The sequence below is a fragment of the Solanum lycopersicum genome, chromosome 8 (genome assembly GCF_036512215.1).
Source record: "Solanum lycopersicum chromosome 8, SLM_r2.1".
Lineage (NCBI taxonomy): Eukaryota > Viridiplantae > Streptophyta > Magnoliopsida > Solanales > Solanaceae > Solanum > Solanum lycopersicum.
The window spans coordinates 65103382-65115923 of NC_090807.1; the positions used below are offsets into that span (position 1 = coordinate 65103382).

At 30.2% G+C, this 12542-nt stretch overlaps 2 protein-coding genes across 2 annotated transcripts; one reads left to right on the forward strand and one right to left on the reverse strand.

The window, feature by feature from the left end:
* Positions 1-423: 423 nt before the first annotated feature.
* Positions 424-2749, forward strand: LOC101266963 (labd-13Z-ene-9,15,16-triol synthase, chloroplastic). The gene is made up of 2 exons (XM_004245670.5): positions 424-1546; positions 1992-2749. The coding sequence occupies exons 1-2, from the start codon at positions 635-637 to the stop codon at positions 2616-2618; spliced, it is 1539 nt and encodes a 512-aa protein (XP_004245718.1). The 5' UTR covers positions 424-634; the 3' UTR covers positions 2619-2749.
* cuAO (amine oxidase, copper containing) lies at positions 2652-6912 on the reverse strand. Its single transcript, NM_001310065.1, has 5 exons — positions 6169-6912; positions 5410-6089; positions 5029-5142; positions 3149-3699; positions 2652-3028 (listed from the first exon to the last, which is right to left on the reverse strand). Exons 1-5 carry the CDS (start codon positions 6776-6778, stop codon positions 2818-2820), a joined length of 2166 nt encoding a protein of 721 aa, NP_001296994.1. The 5' UTR covers positions 6779-6912; the 3' UTR covers positions 2652-2817.
* Positions 6913-12542: the final 5630 nt, after the last annotated feature.

A 12542-nucleotide genomic window follows, 5' to 3' on the forward strand; every position in this document is an offset into this window, starting at 1 on the left:
GCATATCGGATTCTCCAAAAGTAATGCCTGTTTCAAGGATCCAACACTGGAAGGACAACATTTTGGAGAGTACAAACAACATAGGTCTTATCTTTATGGTCGCGAAAAATGACTTATATACTGATCACACTGTCTGATCTTTAATTAGTTATGATGTGAGATCTAAATCTAATGATAGAAAAATATGGCATAGTGATAAATGAAGTTAAAGGAGAACTATGAGGTTTCAGGTTCAATGATGGAAAAATATGGCATAGTGATAAATGAAGTTAAAGGAGAACTATGAGGTTTCAGGTTTAAATTCCAGCATTACTAGTCGTCTGGTTGATATACAAGTTATGCAAGGATTATAACGACTAATTCACATTATCAGCTAACTAAATAATGTACAAAATTATGTTGAATTTTATATAATTTCTTTTCATGTGTCTAAACCTTGATACACAGAGCTACCTGCATTAGGAATCCCCTTTTATTGACCAGCCACTTCATTCTTACTTTGCCAGCTTGACACAGACCTTTTGGACACTGAGAATGAGTACTTAACAAAGACAGGGATATATTGAGCTAAAATTTAGAGCAATTTATTTCATTGTGAGGCCAAAAAAAAAAATTGGTGTCCTTCACATTAAATATGGCTTCTGCACCTTTAAATGATCTATGGATTGCAGCCCTCACTGTTTCAATTGTGTTCCTTACAATTCTTTGGTACAAATTGAACAAGGTGGAATCCAACTTGCCACCAGGGCCTCGTGGCCTTCCGATTGTGGGATTCTTACCATTCCTCCGCGCCAATTTGCATCACCAGCTCACAGAGTTGTCTCAACAGTATGGTCCAATATACAAGTTTTGGCTAGGAGGAAAACTATGTGTTGTGTTGAATTCACCATCCTTAGCCAAAGAAGTTGTTCGCGATCAAGACTCCATTTTTGCCAACCGTGACCCTCCAATTGCAGGATTAGTGGCCACATATGGTGGACTAGATATTGGATTTTCTCCCTATGGCTCCTACTGGCGTGATATGCGCAAACTGTTTGTAAGGGAGATGCTAAGCAACAGGAACCTTGAATCCTGTTATAGCCTTCGGAGACAGGAGGTCAGAAAGACAATCAAAAATGTGCATACCAAGATTGGCAGCCTCACTGATATTGGTGAATTAGCCTTTGTAACTGAAATGAATGTAATTATGAGTATGATCTTTGGCAGCAATTTTGTAGAGGAGATGGAGAAGCATGGAACTGAATTTAGGGAATTAGTGATAAAATATCCTCAAATACTGGGAAGGCCAAACATATCAGACTTCTTCCCCATGCTTGCGAGGTTTGATTTACAAGGAATACAGAAAGACGCGGAGGCTCTTTTGAAGTCGGTTGAAAGTATATTGGACCCTGCCATAAATGAACACTTGAAGATGCTTTCAGACAGAAGAGAAGGTGAAATCCAGGGGAATGAGAAGAAAGACTTTATACAGATCCTGTTAGAGCTGATGGAGCAGAAAGACATTGGTATATCACTAGACTTGGTGAAAATAAAGGCTATCTTGGTGGTAAGTTATATCGTTCCTCTTTTTTTCTATATCGTCGTCCTCTCGTTAACCTTATTATCCTGTGAATCCCATCAGATTACTGTTGAAAGTACAATTAAATAATAAAAGTGTGTTTCTCTCTAACAACTTAAGTTTTTAGATGAGATGGTCACACACTTCAATTTAACAGTCATACAAACTTTGTAAGATTAATTTAGCTAATTATCTGATTCAAGCATCTTAATCAAGAACTCTAATCATTTCTCTAACCACATATTGGTCAGAGTCATGGAAACAATCAGATTGTCTAATCACACCCAAGGGTGTGGCTCTCTCCGGACTTTGCTAATACGCGATGTTTTTTGCACCAGATTGCCTTTTTTTTTAAGTCCTAAAAAGAAGATATACATACTCATACCTAAAATGAATGTCGAGTGGTATCTTTATGTATGTTTCTTCATTGTAGGACATTGTTATAGGTGGGACTGACTCTACAATCACAACGATCGAGTGGGTAATGACAGAGCTTCTGAATAATCCAGAGACAATGTCAAAGGTGCAGCAGGAATTGAAACATGTAGTAGGGATGAACAACATTGTTGAAGAATCCCACTTACCAGAGCTGCACTATCTTGATGCAGTTATAAAGGAGACGTTACGTTTACACCCTGCATTACCATTGCTTATCCCAAAGCGCCCAAGCCAATCTGCAATAGTAGGTGGATACACAATACCTGAAGGAACTAAAGTATTCTTAAATGTTTATGCAATTCATAGGGATCCTCATGCGTGGGAAAGTCCACTAGAATTCCAGCCTGAAAGGTTCTTGAATCGCTCGACAAATTTAGACTATGCTGGAAATAACATGAAGTACCTTCCATTTGGTTCAGGGAGAAGAATTTGTGCTGGACTTCCCTTAGCAGAGAAAATGATCATGTTTATGTTAGCTTCATTGTTGCATTCCTTTGATTGGAAACTCCCTGAGGGCGAAAACGTTGATCTTTCAGAGGGATTTGGACTTGTCATCAAGAAAAGTAAGAGGCTATTTGCTATCCCTACTCCCAAGTTACCAAATTTAGATCTATATCAGTAAAATCAAGAAACTACAAGGGGAGTAGCATGAGTGTATTTAGTATACAATGTATTATTTAAAATAAAATGATAGTACATATGTGAACTTTTATATTTCATTCATGAAAATTACAGACTAAGGTACCCGAAAAATCCAAGTCTAGCGCGGCTATCATTATTATTTTTACATATCATACACATATAGTACAATTAATATATGATCAAGCAGAAGCTGCAGCTTTGCAAATTGGGAGGTCCTTTGGAGAATTAGGTGGAATATTGAGAATTGGGTTGCTCTCAAAGAAATTAACTGGTTTTATCTCAAAGCTTGATGATACTGTTGGCATTATTGGGAAATCCTCTTGGCATGGAATATGATGGAACCCTAATGTATACCACAACACTATGTCTTTATTCTCAATTGCCCTGTCTCTGCAGAAAAAGAAAAAAAAAAACAGAACGATAAGATTTAGAAGTCTTATTTATTTTTTTTAAAATAAACTCTGTATCAAGTCAAAACCAGTCGAACAAAATCAAAACGGATGAAGTTACCTGTCAGACCAAACAGCAAGAGTATCATCACCTTGACTTTGATAAACAAACAAGCCAGCAGCCCATTGCTCAGATTCATTATAAGGTGTGACCCAAATTTGGTTATTAGTAAAAGCAGCTCTTTTCTGAGGAGGATCATTATGGTCAAGTAAACTAGCTGCAGTTCCACCAGGAACAACTTTGTAACCAACAGGGTTCCCAACTCTAGACTTCTTATTAGAATTAATTACATGGAATTCTGAAGGATCATATAGTTTGAGCTTAATTTGTGCATCTTTTTCAGTTTTAGCCACATTTCTAACAGCTTTTAAGTAGCTTCTTCGCGGTGATTCTCCAGAAGAAGTCATCTCCTTCTGGAGATTCACCTTCACGAAGGAATTGTTCGATGGACCATCGATGTCCATGTCGAGATGGAAAGTTACATAGTGATCATGGATGACTCCTACTATGTTTTCAGATAAGAGAGTGCCATAAAGATACTCATTTTGGTTTACTTCATTCATGTTCACATAGGGAGAGCCTTTCACCATCAATATTCCACTTAGTCCAACCTATATAACAACAAAACAAATAAAAGAATCTTTAGAAATAATGTCAAAAGAATCTTAGACTAACGATAAATGAAGTCAGTTGAATAATCATGAGGTATCATGTTCAATTCAGGTAGAAGTAAAAACATTATGTAATTTATTTCTATCGATTTAACCTTTCTCATGTGGATCAAAATTACTAGTTTCCTGTGCTTATGAGAGGTAAAAAATAACACTCCTTAAAAATTAATCAATGTGCATAAGCTCAAGAATCTAAAATTCAACTTGGAATTGATATTGAAATGTGACTAATGACCAACCCCTAACCCCACCCCCAACCCCTCCAAGGAGGAAAAAGAACTTGATGTGAATTGGTGATTATTGTTATGGAAGAATCTTTTCCGCAAGAAAATTTAGTCAGAATTTGATCAGAATGATATTTTTTCTATGTTATTTCACCTTTAAAAAAAAATTATTCTTTTAATTTTAATATCTTTTTAACTAAAAAATGAAGAAAAAAATTAATTTATTTCAAAATAAAAAAATATAATTTTTTTAATTTTGTGGCCATTTAACACTTTCCAATTATAAATATTCTACGGGCTCGTGTTCCCAAGTCTTTGTGGGATCCGACTTGTATACTGTATTTGAAAAGCAGTAGATAAAAGAATAAGAAGAATAAGATTTATTTATGTTTAACTTAACAAACATGTGGGAATATTTATGTTAATAATTTGAAATTGAAAAAATAAATAAATGATCGGCTGTTGGATGTTAGATCTAATAAATATAAAAAAATAAATGCTTCCACTAGTAGATAAAAAATTAATTACTAAAAGCCAAAAAAAACAAAATAATGTATCAAACTAATTGATTCCTATATATTAAAAACAGATATTTTATTCTACTTATTCAATTTAGAAAAGCGATTGAAGTTTATCATTTTCTTTCTCATACTAACCTTGCCATTAAATGATTTTATATAGTATTAGTAGTTAAACTTTTATTTTCAAAGTATAATTAATAAAGCTAATTTAATTAATAATTTTTTATTTAATACTTTCTTAAAAATAATATCAATCAACATGGTCGGGTAAAATAAAACGGAAGGACTAATCATTAGAACTATGCAGTGCGAATATAGATAACCAAATTATGTGACAATCAATTATTTTAAATCAATTTTTTATAGAAATAATATTTTTCTATATTTAAGTAAAAAAATTAATATTTAACTTACAATCCTATAAAATGTCTACTATTATTTGTTTTTGATCAAATATCCCAATAAAATAATAATTTAAAATAACATTTACGTAAATTGAAACGAACAATGAATGCTGTGCTAACCTTAGGTCGAATAAGTCCATCGTTCTGAAACTCCCAATCGACAATATAATCATAATTTGCTACTGACGCTGCCATTCTCACCACTAACGTCACCTTTGGCCTTACTTCTCGTATCTGTCCAAAGTTGCATGCAAAACCAACAAAAATCAATTCTATCAAACTAGAAAATAATGTCATGCAACACTTGTTATGTATTTGACACATAACAAAAATTACTTTTCTTGGTTTTTGTATCCAAAAACAAAAACCCCGATTAGCAAACAGTCTCGATACTGTATCACAAATTTAAATCATTTACTTTTTCCACCGTGAATAACGTTGAGTGTACTATATACTGTTTTTATATTAAAAAAAAAAAAAAAAAAAAGTGAAACTATTTACCGGTAAACCAGTAATTGGACATTCAGCATGTCGCCATCCAATATCACCAGCATATCTTTCAAACACACAAATCATATTGGATCGCACATATGGTGTTCCATCAGCTGCCACAAATACACCATCCATATAATACGCATTACGAGGACAATCATTTAACGGGTCAAGTGGCATCGCTTGTAACCCGAACCCGTATTCACCTGCATCCATATACGTCTTAAAATACCATGCATCTGATGGATCCATGTAAGGTACAAACAACTCCGACGTAAACCCTTTATACATAACATTCCTCATCTTCCCCGTATCCGGATCCTCAAACATGACCCGGGATATAATCACCCCGGCTCTCGGATCCGGCTTCAGGTGAAATTCCCAATTTGCCCATTTAACTAGATGATTGTTTTCTATAGTGAAACTTGGACCATTTGGTTGTTCGATTGATATTGGTTTGAGTAAGTTTATTTTTTGTTTGTTTTTTTTAATACGAGAGTAGCGATAGTCTGTGTTGGCGGCCTTTGGTATTGGTATACTCTCTCCTTCATCGAAAATTTCAATAACTTGTTGAGTGTCTAAATCAAGAAGTACGGTTAATCCTTCAATCGGTCTCATATAGAAATTGATAGTGTCCTTCAATGTAAAAGACTGTACTTTAATCACTCTTCGTTTCTCCTCGATTTTTCCTGAATATAAATTTAAATTAGTCAAATTCAAAAAAAAAAACCAATATAATGAACTCATTTCTGAATTAAGGACACTTACCATACCAACCAGCAGCGACGGGTAGACATGCCAGGTCAGCCAAATCAACGCCACGCTGGATAATCGAACGGTTAAAATCAGAGTTGGCAAACGGGGCAGAAGTGGCGGAGATCATATCCTCGATAGTCAGGATCGGGTAACCCGAATAACTACCCGTTTCACGTCGGGTCACACGACCCGTTTCAATATCCACTGAAAGCACGTGCACGACGCCGAGCGCACGCGCAACGACGGCCGCCTTCCGCGGTGGAAGCCGGTGACCTCTCCGCCAGTTCAACACTACCTCCTTCTCCGGCTCTTCAAGTACAACAGAGTGAAGAACGCAACCTTTAATCCTAAATTCCGCAATTGAATGAACGATTTTCTTCACTTTTTGAATTTCGCCGATTGTCAGTGGGTCTAAAGGATGATTGGGGAAATCGGCGTAGTGATTTTTGGAATTTTCCGGTTGCCGGAGGAAAAAGGGCTTTTTCGAACTGCACCACGGGGAGTAAGTGGTGCAGTCGAATAGCTGATCCGTTGTGTGAGAAAGCGGAGATGGTAAGTTTAAGAAAGTGAAAATTAAGAGCAAAATTATACTCATGAGGAAGAAGAGATTTCTTCCTTCCATGGCTGGCTATTGATGTTTTAATTTTTGTTATTCTGCGACTGTGTGAGCTATGGTGTTTAAATACATACACAGAGCTACTAGCTACGTAGAGAAGATCAAGTGACGTGCAAACTTTGCGTGTGGTAACTGACTACGATATTTTGCATAACTCTAATCAGTTATTATAATCATAAAAAAAATTAATCAACGATTACAAATAGTGTAATTGATTTTGAACCATAATTCAAATAATAAAATATTGATCAAAACATAATTTATAAATTTAAATTAATGAATAATTTTTTAATTTTTTTCTAAAATTAAACTTATCATATTTTTAGTAGTATAAAGTCAAATTTAATGAGCTTACTAAAAGTTTTCGACTTATACTAGCACTCAAAGTTAAAAATAAATTTATATTCATCACGAATGCATCTTTAATTATATTTTAATTTTGTTAAAATGTATATATATGCACCGTACTAAAGATGGGTCCACGTCTTTGTCTTTATGTATCTCATCTTGAAACGTTGTTGTATCATAAAAGCTTAGTGCATGTTTTCATCAAAATAATTGAAGTTCTGATAATAATGAAAATATTATTTATAGCCTTATTCATATGTACCTTTACTAATATTTTGGTACTCCATTATTAAACAATGAATTAAATTGAAAAGGCAGGGGGGAGGGGGGAATAAATCGAATCGAAAAAATAATAACATCTAAATTTCCGTTAGCTTTTTAGTTTGTTGTTATTAGAAACAAATAATTCTACGATTATAATTTTTTATTATAGTAGTTGAATTTGTTGTATTTAAATGAAACTTCGATCTAACTCATGTAGATAAACTTGATCTATTAATTAAAATAATTATATTTATTAGCTATATATAAGTTATGAATTTGATGGACGATTATATAATATTGGAATAAAATATAGAGAAAGTATACAACACCTAACTCTTTTGTTATTCTAAAATTTTAAGGAGAAGTAATGAAAAATGACAAAGGAAAACTAAGGTGGGGAATCTTTGAGATACATCACAATCCTTACATATTTGATATTAATATTAAATGGGCGAAAGGAAAGTATCAACTTTTGTATTTCTCCACTTAATACAATTTTTGCCACCTAATTTTAATATCGTTATCAATGTGAAATTTTAATCACCGCTTAAAAAAAAGAGAGAAAAAGATATTTTATCACGTATAATAATGAAGGAAAAGGATATTTCATTTGTAAGAAATTTTTTTTAGCTAAAATAATTGTTTGATATATCAAATGCATCTTTAGTTTCAAATATTAGGCATTTGTTAAGCAGGATTTGTTCTATATAATATTACGTTTTACAAAAGCAAGAAGTCGTTCATTTTTAAAAAAACACATTTACCCTTACTTATTTAAATTAATACATTAATTAAGATAAAATATTTTATGCAAGAGATTAAAATATTTTAAACAAGTATTTTTAGGAATCGTTTGATAGAAAATAGAAAACATAAAATAATAAATATTAAAATTAGTTTTCATATTACTAATCTCTTGTTAGGTGTAGTTTTTCAACTTATACACAATAAATCAATGATATTATTAGTAATATCGAAGTTATTAACGAATATTACAATTGATCTTAAAAGTATACAAATAAGTTTAAAAATATAAAGGTATTTTAAAAAAAGTTATAAAATATATATAATTCTTAATATATCAAACTAAATCATTATATCAATATAATAACTAAGCTTTATATTACTAATATATCATATTTTATTGAAAAGTTCTTTTAAAAAGAACATAAAATTTCGTAGAAGCCAAAATACTTTTTTAACTTTTTTTGGAGTGAATATTTATGGTGGGGTCCTATGATGGAATCTGAGCTATGTTTGATGTGTCTAAATTCCAATTACTACATACATTGACAAATGAATAGCTTGCATCTCGATTTCCACCATTTGTGGAAACCCATGCATTAATAAATGGAAATTAAAGAAGGTTGATAAAGATAAAGATATTTATGAAATTAGTAAATGAGATGTTTCATAGGCTATCATCTCCGTTCTATTTAAGCTGTCACTTTAGCTCAAAAAATTATTAGTAAAAGTTATTGAATAACAAAAACATCATCCTTATTCCAAAGTCAAGTGATGGGTCGAGATGATTCAGATGATCGCAGTTGTAATTAGATATGATGATTAAAAAAGAATAACATATTTTTATATCTGTTATAATGTTTTAATATGATCATCAAAAGATCAAGTAAACTAGTTGTAAATACCCTTTTTAGCTTCTTTTTTTCTTCTTGGTGTTGTTTTGTGATGGATTTTTTTTCTTAAAGAAGGTCTAAGAACCCGTTTGAATAGGCTTAATAAAAACAGCTTTATAAAAATACTTTTCAAATGTAATTAAGTTGGGCCATCAATATTCATATCCACGTGAAATATGAAGTGACCATGGGACACATTGATAGCACACTCTGACACTAGTAAATATTTATGGATCAAATTTATCAAATGTGGTCTGTAATTAGTGATTTCATGTGGATTCTGTTTTTTCAAATAGTAAAAATTACATAAATATAATAGGGTAAATATGTTTTATTTCTATGTTTTGTCAAATTATAAAAATTCTTTAGAATTATAGGATCTTGGTTATATCAAGAAATTTGTAGATACATAGCTTACAAATTGTGAATGATATATTTACTTAATGAAAGAGATGTATTTTGTATCTGAGATGAGAGGAATGTATTCAAAAGGGGATGGGGAGGTATTGGAAAGAGAGGAGGATGTATCTAAGAGGGAATAGAATGTATTCGAGAAAAAATTAAAAATTTAATAAATAGATTTTTTAGAAATTAAAAAAAAAAACTATATAGTAAAAATAAAAATTACTATTCAAATTAAAGTGTCATCAGTTTGTTAATTCAAAAACTTTATAGTATGGACTATATGTTCTGTATTAAATTTTAAAAACTAACTTTAATTGTTAGGGAAAATTGTAGGAAATAGCATATTATATTAATTCAAATTAAATAATATAATCATAGTTTATTTTATTTGTAATTCGCAGTAAATATCTCAATTTTTTTGTCATCTGGTTCGATATACAATTAGCGATTTTCGATATACAATTAACCATTTGGTATACAAATATATAAAATGTGTTTTGTATTTGTATAAAGCGAGAGAAAAGCATATACACAAATACATATATTTTCGTCATGTATAGTTATTATTATACAAATACAAATCTTTTTATACAAATTATAATGTATAAATGAATCTATACAAAACTGAACAATCCGTATAAAATTGAATGTATCTAGTGAATTATATAAATTAAAAGCTGGGTAGCAAATATATAATTTACTATGGAGCGCAATTATGGAAACTATAGCTACAACATACAAATATAATTTTTACGTTTATTACATGTGAAAGTTGCTCTAAATTTTATCGTCTATTTTTTATTTTTTTTGCTTTGAACATAGGAAGATGAGGAAAATGACAACCATTGGCCCATTTTTTATTTGAAGAGTTGGGCCTTTAAATTATCCAATAGACATTGGGCCTCTTGGGCTTGTGTCCGAAATTTAATACTTATCAGACCTTCAATGGGCTTCATGTTGAATGGACTTGGGAAACATGAAGTATTGACCAAACTAAGCCATTATATAAAGCAATTCATCAAAATAATATGTTTTTTTAAAATTTTATAAAATTAGGATAAACGTATTTCACAGCAATGTTTTAGGATATATTTTATTTTTAAAAGCTGATGGCGTTTAGATTGGTGTATGTAACTTATAGTAATGTTTTACTCTAAAAAGTTATTGTGAGTAACATTTTACTATCAAAACGTTACTGCGAGTAACGTTTTAGGAGTAAAATATTTCTTAAAAAACGTTTTAGGAGTAAAACGTTACTCACACTAACACATATCAATCTAACGCCGTTAGCTTTTAAAAAATAAAATATATCCTAAAACATCATTGTGAAATACGTTTATACTAGTTTTGTAATTTTTTTAAAAATTTATTTTTTTAATAAATCATTTTATATAGTAACTTAATTTGATAAAAAATTCCGGGAAACATCGACAAGGCTGTTGGGTGGGGATGGGGTGGGGGACATATAGCGGATTTTGAGATTATCATTTAAGTCATAATTATAATATCTATAAAAATTGCAATATATCATATGTGCAGATTATCATTTAAGTCATAATTATAATATCTATAAAAATTGTAATATATCATATGTGCTATCAAAATTATTATTAAAAAAACTACATTTGAAGTTTGATTATAATTCATCTGAAGTTTAACTTGTTGATAAATTTTCAATATTTTTACTTTGAAGTTTGATTTATCAAATCTAAATTTATAACATCATTTTCCTATCAAAACTAACAAAAAAAAAAAAAGAATTCATCAAATTTAAACAATAAATGCACCCTAACAAAATACATGTGTAACCAGAGGTTTGATTGACTGCATCCAAACTGAAATATAGAACCCTATCCATTACGTTTGCTAAATATTCTTAATTTAGAGCATATGATATCATCAAAACTTTGAAATTTGAAATAGTTATGAAAGAATAAAAAAGGAAAAAAAAATTAAACTTATACTCTCTTTAGTTCATATTAGTTATCGTAATTACTAAAATTATATGGTTTAAAATATTTTCTTTGTAGTCCATTTGTTTTTATTTGTCACAATAAATTTTCATGTTTACTTATCCTTTTACTTATTAAAATAGAAATATATTATTTTCTTCGTTCACTTTTATTTGTCACATTTTAAATTCAACACATTTCTGAAGAAAATAATTATTATGACTATTTTACCACACTAATTTTATAGTTTATGTTTAGTATTAATTTTGAAAAATATTTTAGAAAATTAAGTAATTAACGTTAAGGATAAAACACGAAAGAAAATAATTATCTTTTTTAATATGTTTATAGTAACAAGTAAAAATGAAAATCTATTTATGAAATTGTACAAAAATAAAAATAAATAATGAAAGTAAATAAAGCAAAATGCAGTAATAATTATTTTTTCCCCACTTTTATGCTTACCCAGTAAATATGCAGAAAAATTAATATATGATAAAAAAAACGAGAATAACATTAAACAATATATCAAAGTAAATAAATTTTTTTATATCAATATTTTCTTAGAATATACTTTTGAAAAAACGAGACAAATAAAATAAAACGAAAAAAATATAATTACAAACCATTGATCAATATGGCAACTTGCAAGTTAAGAACGTGTCAAATAAGCAATGCTGTATAAGGAATAGACTTTCCACTGAGGATCAGGTGGATTAAATTGATTTAGTATAACGGAATATATTTATATAAAAAAATTTAAAAATATAATATTGTGTTTGCCTTTTTTAAAAAAAATTTCATTCGATATTAAAAATTTTTATTCAAAATTTGATTAATCCTAACTCAGAATTTGGAACCTAATTCATGATAAAATCGTTCAATCATGACTCTAGAGTCTCAAACTCTAGATCGAAATTTTTTTATTTGAAAATTACATATTATTTTCTTTACTTACTTTAATATAACTCTTCTATTGTTTTGATTTTTATTAATATAATATAATGCTACCAACAAAATGGTATTTTCAATTATTCTAGAAACATGACACTAGCTTTTCGATTCAACAAATTACTAGGAAGTAATCACAAAATATTTTTTCAAATATCCTACTTATAGTTTATATATTCTTTATAAAAACATTCTTGAATAATTAGATCTTGA